This window comes from Tyto alba, unplaced genomic scaffold (assembly GCF_018691265.1).
Source record: "Tyto alba isolate M040663 unplaced genomic scaffold, T.alba_DEE_v4.0 Super-Scaffold_7, whole genome shotgun sequence".
In the NCBI taxonomy this organism is placed as follows: domain Eukaryota; kingdom Metazoa; phylum Chordata; class Aves; order Strigiformes; family Tytonidae; genus Tyto; species Tyto alba.
In genome coordinates, this window is record NW_024881328.1 from 9,177,490 (window position 1) to 9,197,605 (window position 20,116).

General features: G+C 36.5%; 1 protein-coding gene across 2 annotated transcripts in view; it reads right to left on the reverse strand.

Moving 5' to 3' along the window:
• SLC35F5 (solute carrier family 35 member F5) overlaps nt 1-19,294 on the reverse strand; it is a 34,328-nt gene extending 15,034 nt beyond the window's left edge. Inside the window, exons 1-11 of one of the 2 annotated variants that reach the window (XM_042784092.1) lie at nt 19,239-19,294; nt 16,437-16,507; nt 14,145-14,217; nt 10,286-10,427; nt 9,027-9,170; nt 6,637-6,699; nt 5,023-5,104; nt 3,494-3,684; nt 1,755-1,836; nt 863-950; nt 246-310 (exon numbers count right to left, since the gene is read on the reverse strand). In XM_042784092.1, coding sequence (XP_042640026.1) covers nt 246-310; nt 863-950; nt 1,755-1,836; nt 3,494-3,684; nt 5,023-5,104; nt 6,637-6,699; nt 9,027-9,170; nt 10,286-10,420 — 850 coding nt within the window. In that variant the 5' untranslated portion in view covers nt 10,421-10,427; nt 14,145-14,217; nt 16,437-16,507; nt 19,239-19,294. Of the gene's footprint in view, nt 1-245; nt 311-862; nt 951-1,754; nt 1,837-3,493; nt 3,685-5,022; nt 5,105-6,636; nt 6,700-9,026; nt 9,171-10,285; nt 10,428-14,144; nt 14,218-16,436; nt 16,508-19,238 lie in introns of those variants that run through there. The other variant, XM_042784093.1, reaches the window with a different exon arrangement.
• Between the last annotated feature and the right edge of the window lie 822 nt (nt 19,295-20,116).

Here is a 20,116-nt window from a genome sequence, read left to right on the forward strand (position 1 = left end):
CTTGAAAAATGTAAATACTTTCACAATTAAGCTATATACATAGGGGGAAAAAAATCATCATAAATGTCTAGTTTCAGAAGTTGAAACTAAAAAGCCAAATTGTGAAGTATTACACAAGTAAGAATTATTTTTTTTTAAGAAAATTTAAGCAACTACATGAGTAAGCCTGCTATATGACCGACTGAGTATTGTCAAAGGATGGTATTCATCACTGCATATTCTACGATTAAAAAATAAGTAAATACCTATTGTATCTTTTCCAGCAGATTTCTCAGATCCAGAAAGGTTAACAAGTACCACACCACCAATGCTAGCAAAAAAGAAGAAATGCAAAACACTACTTAAACCCAAGAACTTTACTACAAAGACAGAAAAAAAGGAGGAGGAAAAAAAATAAAAATACGGTTCTACATTTAGGTATTTTTAGTTAATCAAATCCACTTTTGGTACAGCCAAAAGGAGTTATCTATTACTGAGGACTGATCTTAAGCTAAAAACAAAAAAAACCACTTAACTTCCCTGAACAATGCATCAGGCATGTAATGAAACAGGCTGACAACACAATGTCAAGCCTCTTCCTTTTTCCCATCTACACAACAATAAAGAAAACATAAATAAACAAGAATATTTCCAACAGAAACCAAATTAATTTCCTACAGGAGCAGGAGATTCGGTAATTGTTCAGGATATGAAGTATTTCAAAATACTTAATTTACTTGGCTCAATTTATCTGTGAAACAATAATTTTTTAAAAAGTGAAGCATACCATATATTGTCACAGATACCACAGGTATAGTAGGTATGGTCGTCCTCTCACTGTATCAGGGAGGTTTTGACCAAATATTCCATCCCAGAACCTTACCTTAAAATAACAGCTAATAATTTCGACAGGGTAAACCTATCTCCACTGTTACTGGGAAATACTGCAGCTAAGATTAAAGTAAAAAGCCCTGCAAGAGAAATCAAGACGAGTTAATACAATCAAGTTTTGTTACTAGTTTGTTCAGAAAACTGCACAGACATTTTCTTCTTTATACTTCACATACTTGTTTTAACTACTTGATCTTAGCATCCTTAATTTTAAGCAGAACTATTATGAAACTAACACCTTGCAATGTGAATCCTCAGATGAGCAAATACATGCTCAACTTCAAGAAAGGCTAGCCATACAACAAAATAGACTGCAGTAAGCCTGAAAAGTCAGTGGAAAAAAAAAAAAAAAAAAAAAAAAAAAAAAAAATCACATAATTGTGCTTTTAAACTGATTTTATAAAACAAAAGTTACTCCCCAAAACACGGACTGCCACATAATTTAAATAATTTAAAGGTCATATTACAGCCTTGCATAAAACCTGTAAAGAAAGTGACATGCATAATATTTAGATGGTTTAAGTTCTTTACCCCTAAAAGCTTTGTTTTAAAAAACTAATAATTATCAAGAATTGTATCTATTTCAATAAAAAGTTATACCACTTTTCCTTCAAACCTATTATACTCCCAGTATATCTCTTCCACACATAGACACAACCACAGAAGTACACACATAAACTTGAAAAGCAAAATGCAGTGGAATCATGAAGACAGCCTAAACACCTGCAATTACATAATGAAATTTTTAAACGCACATATTAAATGGCTTTAAGTTTTACTGTTGCCCCAAACCCACGGGTAAATCAAAGTCCATTGTAACCAAAAAGATTTTTATGTTATCAACAGCCTTATAACGTACATCTGGTGGTATAAATAAAACTTACCAGATGTTGAAGACAAGATATTAACTATGGCAACCTGGGTATCTGACAGAGCTTCTTGGTAAGAGAAATTTGCTAAGAACCACTAGAGGAAAAGAAAAATAATTTTGTGATTATATAGACAGCAACAAGAGAGTTTAAGTTTCTCAGTGCAATAAAATCCTACTTAAAGAAAAAAAAAAAACAACTATTTATCCAACAATAAAATCAGAACAAGACTTTCACCCCAAATAGATTTCTAGCTTCAATGAAACCGGCAGGTACATTAAAAGACAGATGCAAAAATAGAACGGGCCCAATCAACTATGTGTTTAATGATGAAATAATGTATTTCAGAAATTAAAAATAAAGTGACACTATAATAGCTATTCTATAGTGAGTAAAGGTACTTTTAACTTATTTTGTATATGCTTCAAGATAACTGCACAAAGACTGCAAAGAAATTTCAGATACAAGGGACATTAGTCAGCATAATGAGGGTTGGGGGTTTTTTTGGTTGTTTTTTTTTTTTTTTTTGAGTACTTAAAACTGTCACACATCTCCACCCTAAAACCAAACATCACCTACATTCAACACCTCAAAAATATTTTGGAAGGATTCATGTCTGTTAATTACTCCATAAAGGAATAAAATGGCACGTGTTTTATTATTTCTTGATTGAGATCTCATTAATAAGATCTCAGATATATCCTCAGAGAATTTACCACTATCTAAAGGTTTAGGTGGAAATATTTATATAGTCCAAGAAGAAATACATATACATGCCAGGAGTAGCAGCATCCATGAATAGCATAAACAGGATTTGTTTTGAACATGAGGACTCTACCCTAGAAAATCTGCATGTATATATATACAGAAATATACTCAGACAGACAGCACTTTAAATCATTTTTAAAAAAGCCATTTCATCCATCCAAAATGAGTAGTTTATTATTCTCTTGTTGCTGTGTGTACGTTCTTTATGTATACACACAGAAAATTTTATTTACTGGTCCATGCATCAACAATACTAATATTTATATTAACAACAACAACAACAACAACAATAATAATAATAATAATAAATGTTTAGAGAACACTACTTCCCAAGGAAAAGCTGTGGTGGGTCCACATTACATATAACCTATTTGGTAGTATCAATGAAGCTACTTCTGGAAAAGCTATTGCTGATCTGCTCTTTACTTTTCTACCATCTTTCAAATATCATGCCACCATTCTCTCTCTCTCCCTCTAGAACTGAGGCATGATGTAGAAACACCAGCAAACAACAGCTAAGTAAATCTCACAGCCCTCAATAGAACTGGAGGACAATTAACTTCACTTCATACTACTGGGGGGCACAATGCCACAGTGAGGTGTAAGATGGCACTTTCCCTGTGATGGCCCAGAAGGAAGCTGTAGTGACACTTACCCATTTCCTGCAGTCTCACTGCAGCTATTAACAGTCTGTATATATGCAAACCCAGATTTTGCTGTACTAAGCATACCCAACACTGGATGGCATGGCACAAAAGCACAGCATACCTTACACCTGACCTTACAGTTAAATACACACCCAGGGTCTCTTTATTACCTTCCCTTTAAGAAGTTGCACCTTCATGTCCAGCCCATGAGGAAAGTTTTACTTATAGTATATTTATAAAATGAGGCATAAAGAACACAAGTCATCTCAGTACTGTTTCATCATTATTATACAAGTTTCAACTTCACACTTAAGTTTTCTGAAAGAACAAAGCACATACCACAAAGCAAAAGAAAAAGCTAATTTTTGCTACTTGAGTTGCAGTGAGTTTTCCTACAGTTTTTAATATTGACTCCTGCTCCTTAACTGTTGGATAAGACATGCGAGACAACTTTGCTTCCAATGCATGGCTCGATGGGAGTTGTCGAATCTCCATAATATTACTGAACCTTACACGAGGCTTTTTGGGAGCTTAAAAAGAAAAAGACAAGAAAAGAAAGAAAGAAAAAAAAGCTGTATATTATCATTAAACTTTTCAAGCCTACACAATATGTAAATAAAACTATGACGTTGTAATACATCATTGATTACAATACTTCACAAATAACAGGTTTCTATCCAAATAGAAGAGACATGCCATTATTTTTCTTTATTAAACTAGTACTTTGCTATTTAATAGGCCACTAAAAAGACAAAGCACAATTACTGTTTTCAATCAGTACAGTTGTCCACCCACAAAAACCTCACTGAAAAGCACCATACCTCCTTGTCAAAAAAATCCACACAAGGTAACAATTTTTAAGTAGGAATTATTCTGTATTGATAAATACTACATTTAAGATTTTCCTTAACTGTTTAATAGTCAAACAGCCAAAAACTGCACACAACTATACCTAACTGCAAGGACAGTGTTTCATTCAGAGGATGGGAGTGTCCAACAGACCTCAAAGCTTAGCAGAGATCATAAGGTCACTTGCTCATTTGAAAACCACCCTCTAACTAGTCTTGCAAACCAGATCAGATTTTATTTATAATGGTATTGTAAATCTCATTAGTTTCCTGTGCAAAGAAAACATTACACAATATATATAAATATTAGCCTAATTCAATATGAAGCAATACCTACTTTCCTAAAAAAAGTAAAGGGAAAAGCTACAGCTCAAACAACCCTGAGGTGATTGCTGCATATTATCACAGGACAGCAGAGCCTACCAAAGCAGTTCTTAACACATGTCATCTAGACATTAACAATGAGACTTTCCCTTTTATAAGCAGGGACTCTTTTGCTGAGGATCAGATAACTGGATTCTTTGACAGCCAACTTTTCTATATTGTCTGGGACAGTTAGGCCTGTTTCAGCTACTATCACAAGATAGTGAGTCTTAAATAAAACCAGAATGCACATAGACTGTTAAAATTCTTACTTTGACTGCTTTGCTCCTGCTCTAAAAAGGACAATAGCTTGTTTTTCCAGAGGCTGACTCACTGCTGCTGGTCATACAAGCCCAGAAGGAAAGAATCACAAGTACTGAACCCAGCTGGTCCCTTGAGAGAAACATAGGCTGGATCTGTAGTGACCAAGAAAGGTAAACTGAACGATAGGCCTATGTTTTCTCTACCTGAAAGTAAATATATGAGACCGCAATTCATGCAATAAGAGATTTAAGGAAGGAAAAAAAAAAGTAAATAAATAAATAAGGGGGAGGAGGGGGGAAGGCAAGTCTTGCAACATGACAGCAGCTATACCAAGAAAGAGGAAAGTAATTCCTTCAAAGAACTAGCATTTCAGCATTCCAAGTCTTTACTCACTTTTCTCTGCATCAGTATTATTACTGCCATTTTTTTCAGTTGGCAAATCATGAAACTTTACAGGAACATATAAAGGTTCACTCTGAAATGAATCAGTATAAGTAAAAATACAGTTAAGCAGGGTATTTAAGTTATAAGCAGTAGCATTAATTTAGCTCATTAGAAAACTAAATAAAGAAAAGCTTAGTGAATATTAAGAGAATAAAATTTTACAAAGTGTTTTTTCACACAGTGGATAGACTTGTCAAAAATGTTCATACATAATCTATATTTTATGTTAAACATATTGGTACGATGCAATACTCAAAAATAACTGTGTGCTTTTGTATACATCTTCATGAACACAAAACTCATTCCCAGAAAATTCAAACCTACCGATTTAAAATTTAAACATAACTTATCAAAATCTCAGATGTTTCATTAGATCTATAGCTTCTGTCCAAATGATAAACTAGAAACATAAAATACAGAATATGTCTACAAAAATTAATACATACTCATTTTCCTCCCATGACCCTGAAAGCCCATGAACTAGAACTAAAAGTCAAAAAACTCTGGGAAAGGAACTCAAATACATACGGCACTTAGCAGAAGTTTTAATTGCTTAAAATACTTATAACAAGACAAGTTTTAAGCTGCTTTTTAGAATTAAATTAATAAACTGTAAAAGTGCATAATGGAAAAGATCTGGTAGTTGCATTTTGATTATGCTCCTTGTTTAGGACTAGAATTTTTGTGGATGTTTGAATTAATGCAAAATTGCCCAAGGTTAACAATGAATCCTGCTTCCACAGTCAGATGATCTTAATTAATTGAGAAGACTAAGAAGATTTTATTCTTAAATGTAGATGATAAATAAAAGTTGGAATAAACTAAGAATAAAATGAAGAATACTCTTTCTTCAACTCCCTATTCGGTATCAAATCAAATTTGTCAACACTTAATTGCCTGCGCCTACTCTATTACAGAGATGGTACAAACTCAGAGTTTTGTGTTTTGGATACATTTCTGCATATGGCCTCGGATTTAGGTATGCAGATTAAGCAGCAATCTGTGATCAACAGGGGCATAACAAACCATCATTTACGGATGGTGAAAATCACCACAAAAATGACACCTGACAATGCAGCTTATCAGCAAAATACCAGTACTGACATTTGATTCAGTAAACAGTAGTCACTCCATGCACCAGAAGGAAGAAAGCAGTCCCTTTCTCTTCCAAAATGTGATGCAAGATCACAGTATACAAGATACTCAACTAACTGAATGATTCCATTACGGATTTTAGTTTTGAAAAGTGTTTGGATTTACCACTAGTTCTCTGCATTTTGCTTTGGAAGCTACTGAGCTGAATATGTAAAGGTTTCCTTTGTACGACAAATATTTCTTTCACAAACTACTACAAAAACATTCAAGTGTTTTCTTAAGCTGAGAACTTGTACTTCTCATAATAAGAATGTCATTATTTGCAGTACTTATTAGTAACATGTAAGTTACCAATCCCCTTTGCCAAGAACTATAACATTTAAGACTGCCATATTTTAAAAACAGTAAGTCAGGATAACGGTGTCATGTTACTGTAAAGCATTGATCATCACAAATTAAGGCACTTACCAGAGAACTGTTTACAGTGTTATCTGTTGTACAAGCAGCAAAATAACCTTCAGCGTCTGCAAACTAATTACAGAACCTTAAATGTAATAGCCTATCAAGACAGAGTTATTAATAACTGAGATTTTTTGAGAGTAAGTTTTTTTTAATGCCTCTTTCCGTAATTCATCACAATTCCCTCTCTCCTTCCAGCCCACCTCCCCAATAAACAAAAGGGCTTACAAGTTCAGTAAATAATTTCAGTAATTCCAGGTACCTCTTGGAGAACCCCATTGAATTCAACTACCCATGTATCAATGCAGGATCAGGCTGTTAGAATGCCAAAACCTGTAAAATTCAGTCTTAGTGAGACATGCTTCACTAAATTCTTGTGCGTGTATTAACAACAAGCCTCTTGTTTCTTCATTTTATTGAGGCAAAGTTCCTTTGCATAAAAACCCAGAACTCTGCCTTATTTTTAACAAGATTTAAATCAGGATTAGGTCAAATATAATTTTTCCTCTTCCATTCTGCATCTTCACAAGCATTACAACCCCTGTTCCCTGACCTGCAGCTTGCTGTTCTACCATGATGGTAAGCAATCTATTAAATAAAGCCTCCAATGTGGAAGAGGGCTTAAAAGTAAGTTTTGAGTGTTTATCCAAGCAATCATTATTGCAACATTATTGCATTTTTTTAATTAATCTATAAATGTATAATTTTTGTTCCAGATTAATAAACACAAGACATTTTAAAAGCACTTATAATAATTATACAGATGAATATTTAACCAAACTCCTTCGGGGAAAATAAATAAAATCTGACTGCATACTACAGTCCTGTCTCTGCACTGTTCTTCTGAAACAGACATTACTTTTGATGTTGGCATATTTCCAACAAATTATTTTTAGAATTACTTTTTATAGGATTAGAAAGAAAAAATAATGAGATTCCCCTAGTGGTGCCATGAGTGCCACACAAAATGTGACAAATTGAGCACTCTTTGCTATCTTGTTCATACAAGTTCATATTTCTTGACTAACTGAGTCTTGTGCAGTGCTATGTCAATACAAGCACTACCATTCACATTAGGCAGGAGCCCCTCATTCTACTCATCTGCTCAGTATAATTGCTCTGTACAATTAATCATTCTTGAGCACTTTCATCATCCTTATTTGCCATTACTGCCAGTAAAGAATCTGTAAATTCTGTTTATTTCCAGATTATTTTATGAATATCCTGAACAGCATTACGTCTAACACATGACACACTATGCACAGATACTTGGTATTAAAGGCTGATCAAGCAAAAATTATTCCAAGATATCAGCCAACTCTAAATGTTCTATGTGTTTAACACAACATTAAAAAAAAAAAAAAAAAACAAACAAAAAAAAAACAAAACCACAACAGAAAACAAAACCCAAGAAGGTTCTGTTTTTCAGGTTTTGGTGGGGTTTGGGGGGTTTTGGGCTTATAAAAATAAAAATATTTTGGCTTAATGTCATGTAACACTTCAATTGAAGTATGTTATGCCTACAACTGTCACTATCAGTGAAGTCTAATATATCTAAAAGAACTGAAGTCAGTTCCTTTCGTACAAGCTATTTTCTATAAAGACATGTTGATTCACAGCATGTTCTTGGACCACATTTTCTGTTATTTTAATGTGAGATTAATGTCAGGCCAAATGCCTTACTGCTTCCTGAGTCCTGCTGTTTAGCATTCTGAAACACTGGCACAGAACAAGCGCTCCTCCCAGCATCTCTTAATTTCCTTGGAAAAAGGTATGTATTTCTACAAAATGACAATAATTTTAAACTCTAACACAAACTATGCCTAGTTCTAGAATGAGCAACAGAAGTGCATAAAGGCTATACAAATAAAATATTAAAAATAAGAAAAACATAATACTACCACCTCTCCTACAGAGAACTTTAAAAACCTCAAAACCACTTAACAAAGAGTTCATAGTTCTGTCAGAGACAAAGGAGGCCGGTAATAAAAATTAACTACAAAGTTCAAATATTGATTCCATTGGTTACAGATGCTGGAGAAGTAAAAGGGAACCAACAACTAACAGTGGTGAGGCTTATAAGCTCTTCTTAAAAGAATTATCCTCTGCAACTGTCCAAGATAAAATACCAGGCTAGATGGTTCAATGGCCTGGCCCAGTAGAGCATTTCTTACGACTCCTGACACAGTTCATTTTGCTTTTTCCTTTCTTTTCTTCCTCTCACAAGCCTACTATTATGATTGCCATGTCTTCCTGTGCTGTGATTCAGTTTATAACAGTTTTTCTGAAAGCACTATTTCACAAATACGTAAACTCTGCTTTTCTCTAGTCCCTATTTTCAGTTTTTTCCGTACAAACTTCAACAAATATTGAAACATCTACAGAGTTAAAATACTTACAAAAGCTGCATGCCTTCCACGAAACCCACGAGTACACTGTTGCCTCCACGGTTTCCAAACAATAAATCCCAAGAGGTATAGAACAAACATGGATGTTTTTGCAAATGTACTGAAAAAAGGTTTGTTGTACTTTGTAAAAACATACTGTGGAAAGAAAATAATTGCAGTATCCAAAATTACCAATTAGGTAAGAATTCACAAAATGAATGAACAGGTTTAAATATATAGTCCAGAACAGTCTTGCTCCCAAAATGACAGTGCTGTGAGTATTGGCATGTATGATCAAAAGACAAGTGGCCCTACCTATTCTGGGGGGTACTCTCTCCCAAGCTGTCTTAAATGCCAACAAGAAGGCACTGAGTCGTTTTATAAGATACAATGCCACCAGAGAAAAGCTACTATATACTTGCTTCTAACCAAGCAACATATTGATATGCCACTGAACTCAAATAGGACAGAAAATACATTTATATACCAATATTCTCTAAATGAAAGACCACTTTTATAAGCAATAGCACAGTAATGACAAATTAGAGAAGATTGCTTTGATTAACTAGCATTTCAGTACCAATAGTGACTCCATCAGCTCACTGGAATGAAAGTGTTATTAATATAATAGCATGTTAAACACAAACATTTTTATATCCTTAGTTTCAAAACTGGTATAGAACATAGCAACTTAATGACAATTCAGAAACCTGAGTTTGACAAGAATTTATTAAAAGTTCGATTTCTACTACTAAAACTCTGGTTTAAGTCCTAAAAATTAATGTGAAGTAAATACCAGATCAGTTTCAAGATCATGAATATATGAACTTGATTATGACAAACTTGTCTGCAATTACAGGGCTTAAACGCCATGCCCTGAGTCCTCTGGTCCTAGACTTCTAGATGCACTGATCTATAACCTACCACAATACCTAGCCTACAATGTTACAGGTCATTTACTATGTCTTGGGAAACACATGAGCATTATTTTGATCAATATGACAATAAACAAAATTAACTCCCTAGTTACATTAGATAGTTATGAACTTATGTTGTTTAATTTTAAAGTAATCAATAACACCTTCTGTCTTGAAAGCAACCGCCACCGAGTTGAACTTCTTTGTAACTTTTAGTGGATACAGGTTAGCTCGCTAACCCAAAGGACATTGCACTAGAACACTCACTGAGTGTTTGAGTGACCATGTTTCTGCCACATCTTTCTCTTAAATAGGCTTTTATTTTCTTTTTAAGATGAAAGGAACAATACTTACAGAAGTGAGTTCTGAAGAGGCAACCCATATCACATCAACGAGGAGAAGAATGACAATTCCTAGAGCCATTCGCCTACGCTGAGTGGATGAACTGCTCTGGGAGCTCATTCGATTCATGATAAAAACCCACACCATTTGTAACCTATTCAAGATTGATAAAGGAATAAAATCCAAAAGATTACAGTGACAAACAACAAATAGTGGGGGCAATTGTTTCATATATAGGAAATGGACCCAATATGACAGGAAACACATGCTTATGTTTGTTAAAAAGCAGATTTTAACAGATCTGGCATGAGTTTTTCAGAGACGATAGGGACAATTAGAAAGTAAATCTCAACTTTTCAGTAATTTCTCAACTGTTCTAACACTGAAGTAAGCAAAAGTAGATAAAACATACAATGGCTTTTTCAGAATTTCTATGCTACAAATTCTGCAAAATTTGAAACTGCTACATTTGGATAAATTCAGATGCTCTAAGCTGACAGTAGAAATTAGTCTGATGTGTTGTGTCAGATAAAATTCCACTAAAGGTAGTCAGAAACATGTTTAAATTTAAGCATTCAACAAACATTTCCAAAGACATAGCAACACATCTGGACAAATTATGATCCCTCAAAGCATAAAGCGATTCAAGAAAAAAAACACAAATACTACTTACTTGTAAAGTTAAAAAGTTAGATTACACATGTACTTGAACTCAAAAAACATATATATTTCATAATTCATTAAATATAGGCATGCACCATTTCCAGTGAAAACCTATCAAACTAAGAGTAAGCATACAATATATGCAACAGAAAGCTTTGCCCATTTAAAAAAGGCAAAACATTGATAATGATTTTGATTGTGCCCCAGTGTGTTACACATAGGAATAATCAATTAAGAACACTTCATATTCTGATAAATCAAAACAACCTCAGCAGTAAGCTAGCTTCAAGTTTGACATCTAGTACAAGTCATGCAGATTTGCCAGAAATTACAGCATAAACAAGTTCAGATTTTGACATACACAAACCTATTTTCCTTTTCCTAGACACACCTCACAACTCCTAGAAGTCTTTGTTCAAGGTAGCAATAGAAAGATGTCAATTTAGTCAATTTGAGTGAATTACCAGGAAAGCACCACTGGGTTTAAATGTTTTATAGCAAACTGCTTTAACGTACTGGAAGATTAAGAGTATACCACTCAACAGAAAATTCTGAAGATATGGCTTGAGCTGCAAAAATTCGTATTAGGAAGAAGACTATTTGCAGTTAAAACATTAACATTTATGCAGATGAGCAGTACAGCAGTACATAAATTAGAGCATGACCAACCTTCTTTCTTTTTCCTTCAGTAAGCAGAGTACTTCTGATTTATACAATTTACAGAGTAAATGAGAACAGAACTGATATTGTTTGAGTTGGCCAAAAAAGTGGCACATTGTGACTTTAAAGGACTTGACTTTGCACAACTTGCACTAAAAATAAGTATTAACATTACTGAAAACATTAAAGCTATGTTAAGAGATCCCTAAAATACTTTCAAAAACTAAGAAAGGCAAGGCAAACAAGCTTTTAAGTATGTTGCTTGTGTTTTAAATAAAAAAATTACAAGATCCACTGGACCTACTCCAAACAAATGCTAATCATGAGCATACCAGACCTGCATGTGTTCTTATATCCACGAATGCTGCTAGAAGGGAATTCAGTTTTGTGGTACAGCTTTACGACTGCTTATAAGACCACCTAACTTTAGGAAAACCTTCAATTTTATGATTTAAAAGCTTCAAATACAAGTGACGGAGACTGATGTCTCATTCATCGATCTACTTGCACTAGGATCTTCTACATACTCTATAATGAACCTCAGTGAGATATGTATATGGTAGTTCTATGATTAACATTAACTTATGTATGTGTATATTTTAAGAACCAATTTATTAAGAGTTAATTTGCTACAGATTGCATAACATATTTTGCTATTTATCATCATAAACTCAAATACTCACCCTCTTTGAGAGAACTCCTCAAAGAACTGAAGTGTAATTCACCTTTACTGAGCAGCTCCTCACTCTCCCAGTAAATAGAGGTGATTTGCTTTGCTAATATATTTCAGTAAATTTAAATTACACTTTGTTTTTTCCACGCTTGTCAACATACAAACACTTACTGTCCTGTCATTATTTACAAATTATTTATGACAGAGTGCCACAATGTCTTCAGTGAGGAAGCTACATTCATTTTTTTCCAGACCAGCCTATTCCTCAGATGAATGATTTAAATGCCTGGATATGCACTAGTGCATTTGAGATCACTACACTGTTTCCTGCCTTTAACTCATACCTCTCCTTTGCAATACAATCTCTGCCACATTCAGATCTTGACACTTTTTCCTCCATTTCTCAAAGGGCCTCTTGCAAAGAAAAATCAACAGGCAGAGTTCCGGAAGTATAATTACACCACTAGATCTATGCTGATATATTCCATGTGTGGGCATAAATTCTGGATAATTATTCCGCTTTTCTGATAAAATGGTGGGACTGACAGAGGAAAGCAGAAGTCTATAAGTAGAGGGGCAAAGTTATGAAAGACTCAGCAAGGAATTGCAGTCGTCATTTGATACAGAATAAAGCAGAAAACACTTGTTCTCAAAGACAGAGTAAATAGGGATATTATCTTAAACTTGAGTAAGCTAACAGAAAGGTTTTCATGCTTGAAAGCTTTTAAGGGTTATTTTCAGCTTTTATGAATTGATCTAATAGATATTACATATTATACTGTACAAACTTTGCTTTCATTTCATTATGACTAATAGCCTACAAGCCATTATATTAAGTTATATTATATATAGCCTACAAATTGCTCATGTGTTTGCATAATATGAAGCAAAAATGGAAGCTGGGCATAAAAGAGTTCCAAAGGAGCTAGAAGGAAGAAATTTCATTCTTTGTCAGGCTACAGAATGACACATGAACAGTGATAAGGTATACCAGTAATGAAAACCACTCCAGCCTTCCACCAGTTATGTGCTGCAGGTAAGAGGGGGAAAGGTAGCTGGAGACATAAAGGAAGCGCAACAGCCTGATCAATTTGATATCTCTACATCAGATGCTCGAATCCCTAGCTCTTCTGTTCTCACCAGAAATTGCTTCAAAGCATATAGCACTTATACACTGTGCATAGAGACCATGCACAGATATTGTGCACGTTCTGTAGTTGCTTAATATTGTACTCAACTTGTCTACATTAGGCTTGGACAAATCCCTTGCTTTACGATCCCTCAGCAGGAAGGAAGTAAAGGATGATTACCTATGATAAGTAGATTTTAAAATTCTAATTAAAGAGCCCATACTTATGTCTGGAAGGTTTTTATGTTACAGTAATAGCAGCTATTACTTTCCCATCTAACTACAAAGTGTCCAACATTTCTGTGCTTAATATAGCCTTTTGCTTATTTCTTCCATGACAAGGAAAAAAGCTTAACAAGAAAGGGTGACTACGAAGTCTTCATCATACAGCACAATGCACCTTCAAACTGGTAGTCGACTAAAAAAGTTACAAAGCAGCAATACTAAAATGTCTATAATGTTCAGCAGAAAAAACAGAACCCTATTGAAACTTATATACAAAGTTTTAGGACAGAATGAAAACCTGTAAAGCTTCACACAGAATGCAAAGACAGATAGAAAATATTATTTTACAGTTCTAGACAGACACATCATCCCACTTATTGACAAACTATGAGCATTCATGAACTTGTAATGAAATACAATTCCACTCATTTCTTTATATTTGGCTTCTGTACATATATATGGCAATATGCTCTAATAAAAATGAACACAGAATGAACAAGATTAACTTTTCTAATACATACCTGCCACAATAACTGTAAAAAAAAAAAAAATACTAACAAACTTCATGCATCATGTCAAAGTGAAGATAGTCTCCTAAAAAGAAAAAAAAAAGCAAAGTTTGAAAAACCATTTGTGTGTGTGTGTATATTATGCACGTACCTTTGCAAAACATTTTCTAAAATTTCATGTTCCACAAGTGCCTGCAGCAGTTCAAGTCCTAAATATTGGAGATGTACAGATACAGAACCTTAAGAATCAATACACATCAAAAATGCTAGCAGGACAGCACTTAATTGCAAGAAAACAGAATCATTTACTATTTTTGATATTTCAGAGAACACAATCCCTTCCTTATTAATTGAATATGAGATGTTCAAATGAGAAAGAACCACCTGATGATGTTAAGTTAGTATTTTTTAAGCTATGCAGAGAAAGGCCCTATTTCTTAAGCCTACATTCCTAAGCAAATAATTTAAACATTCGAATTAGGAAGGTAGTGGAAGAGCATATAGGCTCTTTGGCCTTAAAATAATCTAGAAATATAAGACACCTTCACATTATTTCTTGTGGAAGCCCAGTATCTCTCCTTAATTTGATATAGTATTATTACTGTATCAAAGGAATAAAATAAAAAAAAAAAACTTACATAAAACTTTTTTTTATTTTAAACTCTGATCCTATAAAGACATTCAATCAAATCAACTTTAAAATTGTTATATAGGGAAAGAAACATTATACATAAAGGGACTTTGGAAAAAATGTTATACTAGAGCAATCAGAAGCCCATCTAATCTGTAACTATTTGGAAATCCAGATGTTGGCAAGTATATGGTGCTCCAATAGAAGGCACAACAAAACTGGAACTGACAACCAAGAATAATAAAGCCCCAAGTTTTACTGCCTGGAAGTGGTGGAATCTTTTTCTTTTCTTATTCATGTGAAACTGTGCTAAGCTCCGTTTTAGGGATATCCTGTACCGACTGGAGTCATACCCTATATTAATGAGTCACAAATTAGTGTGCAGAACAGAGGTAGCAGCAAGGGCAAAACTAAATACTTACCCTAAATTTTGCCTTTGATTACCTGTCAAGCATGGCTGAAAGTTATAAATTGTGAACAGGAGACAAAAGTTAAACTGATGCTTTGCACCTATTGCAAATTAAGAGGGGGACTATAAAAATGGACTGCACAAGCCTACGATTCAGCCCACACTGAACTCATCAAGATTTACACACTGCTTAGCATCCAGCAAATTTAAGCCCCTTACCACAAAGTTTACCAAATGACTGTAGCTGGTTAAAAAAAAAAAAAAATGCAGATGTAGCTTTAAGACACAGGCATGTGATTATCCATCTTCTATAACACAAAGCTGATGCACACTGTAGATCCTGAACACCTATTTAATTCTGTGCCTTCACACAGAAACAGTAGCTGCTGGTCATATTTTTCTTACACTACCAACCTAATTAGAGATTAGATCAGTATCTCAGATAACCAAGACCGAAACCAGAAGACTTTATCCATACAAAGCTCAAACAGTTTGTGCACACTTAATTTATACTCCCAACATAACTGAGTATAACAATAACAAAAATAAATAGAAAGCAAAAAAGATGCTTAAAAATTCTTCCCTCCATGCACACTAAACCAAATATCACTAGGGGAAAGATACTATACAGTTGCTTACTTTTGGCCCATACTCAATCCATATTAGCTATACTTGAGTAACCAGGTGCAGAACTTTCACCTAAATTCGGTTATTATGGAAGACATATAGTTTACCCTCTATCAGCATGCAAGATCTGCTGCGGACTGTAGTCCTGACTGAAGCTGATCACACAGAACCCTGTTCAATGCTTATTATCAACAATTAACCCACTTCAGGATAAAGATAAAAGTTTAGCATATTAATAGAACATCTGACACCTAAATGAGAACTGTGCAAGACACTTTACCCTAAGAACACGGCTTTACCCTTACAAAACTTTTAATTCATCAAGCACACAGAGTTATGATAAATTTAACCCACCAGAAAACATATAGGCTGAAATAGAAACAATGGTTTAAAAGCAAATACAATATTGTACTCTATTAAATACAGTAGAAACTTCAGCATATGTTTGCCTTTTGTTTCCATTATTAGGAAATAAATATGCTTTCCATATGGTATAAATTTAAATATACCAGTTGAAATCTAACATTTGAAGGAATAGTCATGTAAAAGGCATTTCTTATTATAATTTTCAGCAAATAACATGGGGATCTTTTCAAGTTTTGTTTTGTTTTTTATTATTATTTTTGCTTTTATTTACCATTTTAACAGTGCTAGAGTTGGTGCTGTCATCTTGCAAAACCATTTTTCAGCTAGTTACATGAAGATCTTCTGAAAAAAAAAAAAAACACACAATAAAAACCCCTTAACTTTGTTATGACACTGTATTTCATTTTTAAAATGTTCCAGTATCCTAGATCACTCAAGCTGAGTCACCACTTTAATTTACGATACACAAAAAACATTAAAAATGGTGTCACTATGTAGTTTACAATGTATGTTCACGTAGCTGATTACACTAACGCCAACAGGCTCAAAAGCCTGTCCAACTCCACCTTTCTGAACATGCAATAAGTGACTTTTGAGGACTGGATGTGTAACTCCACCATTGATACTTAATGTGCAGTCTTATTTCTATAACACTGAATGTTTCTTTGTGAAGATTATCACTTTTTTCAAATTAAAGGTTCGACCCTAAAAGATATAATCACATGAAGTTCACAAAATATGAAATAGCTTTTATTGTATTGACAATTAGGGAAGAGAAGATGTTAAGTAAAAGAACTGCCAAATCACTATGAAACAGGTGTATTGCTCCTAGCTGTTCTATGAAGAACACATACACACACACACACCCCCTAAAAGAATAGCATAATAACAAGAATAATAAGAGACCCTGCAGCTCAGTCACAAACTATTGTGGAAGCAAGTCAACTTGAAATTCTTCCTTGTATTTACTCAAGATTATTTGATATACTATTTGAAAGACAACATACCAAGATAAGATTTGCACACAGAAGAAATGGTTTTAGTTTTTCCAGCTATACCGGCTACTCCAACAGTACAAGTTCTGGGATACACACCCCACAACCCCCCTCCCCGTTTAACTTGTACTGCCATCAGGTGATTGTCATTTCATATTTTATAACTTTCGAGATAAGATAAACAGAGACACTGCTTTGACTCTAACCAGAAAAAAACTGAAAGTAACTGACAGACATTTCACAACCATCGTTCTAAATCTGGAAATGTACATTAAAGCAATGGTAATTTAACACAACTCTGACTTCCATTCAACTTTTGAGGGGTATCATGGTATGAGAGCAAAGGCAATAATCTTCAGAAGAGATGGGAAGGTGAGTGAGCCTTATGCAACATGACAATTATAGTCACTACAGCCCTGTAGTGACTTTCCTTGAGTAAGTCTCCTGTAGACTCTGTAGAATATATAGTGAAGCAAACATCCCAAAAAAAAGAAACTGAAGCCAAGTATTTCATGCCAGTACTGAGTACTGCAAGCAGAGATCACTGTTTCTAGCTAAATAAAAAGTTATATAGGACCCAAGTTTTTAGAGAAAACACATTAATTTTAGTACCGAACTAAGAGAACTTAACAAAGAGATGTTTTAGGAATCTAGAAGTGCACAATGTAACAGTCATACTACCAAACCATTATGGCACAGCTAGATCCTGGTATCTAAGAAATAGAAAGAACACTTGAAACAAGTTTGCTATTCAGCTCTTTCTCAAAATGCATGAAACAAAGTTTCAAAGTTTCTTACATACAAATAGTAAAGCAGAATATTAATCTAATGAATACTCTGGAGTCTTTAGCAGCTACCCGAGTATCTAACCACATACTTCCCAGGTTCATTCATACAGCATCCCAGCATGACTACAACCTTGTTGGACGTGAACATCTGTGACCACAATGAGTAAGAAACACACTAGTTTCAGGTTAGCAGAGTGAAAGTTAAAAAGTGGAACTGACATGGCCCTCCTTCTTATGCTCTTCCAACAACATTAGAAGAAAAAAAACTTCATGTCAAGCTGCTAAGGCCTCTTTAAGTGTTACTATGTATGTACAGCGAAATTAGCCACGAGTAGCTACAGATGTACTATTAGCTAAGAATTACAAGTGACATCCATTTCACATGCTACCCATCTAATCTTGTCTAGTGCAAGATCTAAACATATCAGGCTTTGTCAGAGGATAAACAGCCACAGATCTCTGATAAGAAGTCACAGCAGCCTTTAAAACTACACGTTGCTTTTGCATCTGAAAACTGAGCCTTCCAGGCATGTTAGAAATCGGCAAAATCGCCGCATTCAGAAACGCGCTTTCAGGGTGAATGGGTCTTCTCCTTCCTTCCTGCCGACAGATATCTTTGGGGAAAAATAGCAGGAAGAAGGAAACGAGTAAATCTCCCTTCACACACACACCCCCCCCCAAAAAAAAAAAAGGAAAAAAAAGTGGATGCCTGAGGAGAAAGAAGTACGGCTCAAGCCTTGGGGATCACGAAGGAGGAAGGATGAGTGTCCATCCTGCACTCGCACGTAAAACAAACCCTGGAGACCGTCAGGGCAGAGCGGCGGCGCAAGCAGGAACCTCCCCGCACCTCAGGCGAGGCAGGACAGAGCTCGTCGCCCGCCAGCTCCTTCCCGGGAAAGCGCAACCCCTCCGCAGCCACCCCCGGGCAGGGCGGGCACCCTCGGCTGCCTGAGACGGGGAGAGGAAAGCGCTGCCTCCCACACCACTGACACAAACGCGCGTGGGCCGTCACGGCGCTCCCACCCACCCGCGGCGTGAGGGCAAAGTTCCCCTCCCGAAGCGAGGCGGGGCCCGGTCTCGCCCTCCCTCCTCTCCCCAGCCCCGCGGGACGGGGACGACGAGGCCTCTTTGCCCGCGAACACACACCCCCCCCCCCCTCCGCGGCGGCCTGTTGACAGGCGCGGCGGCACTGAGGGGGCGGCAGCCGCGGAACCCGCGGCTCGGCTCCCGCCCCGCGCACAGACGCCCGGGGCTCGCCGCAGCCCCCCGTCCCCGCGGCGGCGGCGGTACCTGAGGCCGCGCAGGGGCCCAGCGCTCGGTCCTGCGGCGGCGGCACCGCCCCTCCCCGCCCGCCCGCCCACCTAAGATGGTGGCGTGCGCGAGCGGCCGAGAATCCATCCCCGAGGCCGCGAGCAAGCGCCGGCCCCGCCCCGCCCGCGGGCCGGCCCCATCGAGCCGCTCGGCCAGCCGCTCGCCACCCCTGCCGCCCCCCCCCCGTCCCGAGCGGGGTGGGAGGGGGCACCGCGGCTCGGGGCTGGGGGAAGCCGGACGAAATCCGGGATTTTGGTGGTTTCCTCGGAGGTTTGGGCCACTTCCCCGCGGCTGGGTCGGGGGGTTGGCTCGGGGAGCAGCGGGGACGGCGCCTGCAGCCGCAGCACCGGCCGTGCCCGCGGGGTTGACCTTCTTTAACGGGGGAATGGTTAGAACAGCTCTGATGGAGGAGACCTCCCTTCGAGTAGGCGAGCCAGTGTCTAGCGTTTATACAGTCTTTTTCAAAGCAGGGAGATAAGCGGGGAAAAAACAAACCAAAACCCAACAACAACGAAAAACAAAAAGCCAAACCCCAAACAAAAGATGGAGGAACACAGACGGCTGGGGAAGAGAGCACGAACTGGAGAACTAGAGATGGAGAAGTGGGATGGAGCTTGAAACTAGTCTGTCAAAAAGGGGGAAGAAATAAAAAACAAAGTGAGCAAGACCCTTGAGAAATGACCTAAAATGCAGCGAGGTGGTGGAAACTTTGTTTCAGAGCTACCGTAATCTTTACGCTGCGGTACAGAATCTCATGGGACTGGGAAGTAGTGGCAACTAATTAAATTCTCAAGATAGATGTATGCTTTGCTATCAACACACTTTTAATAGCATAAAAAATTGAAATTGTATAGACA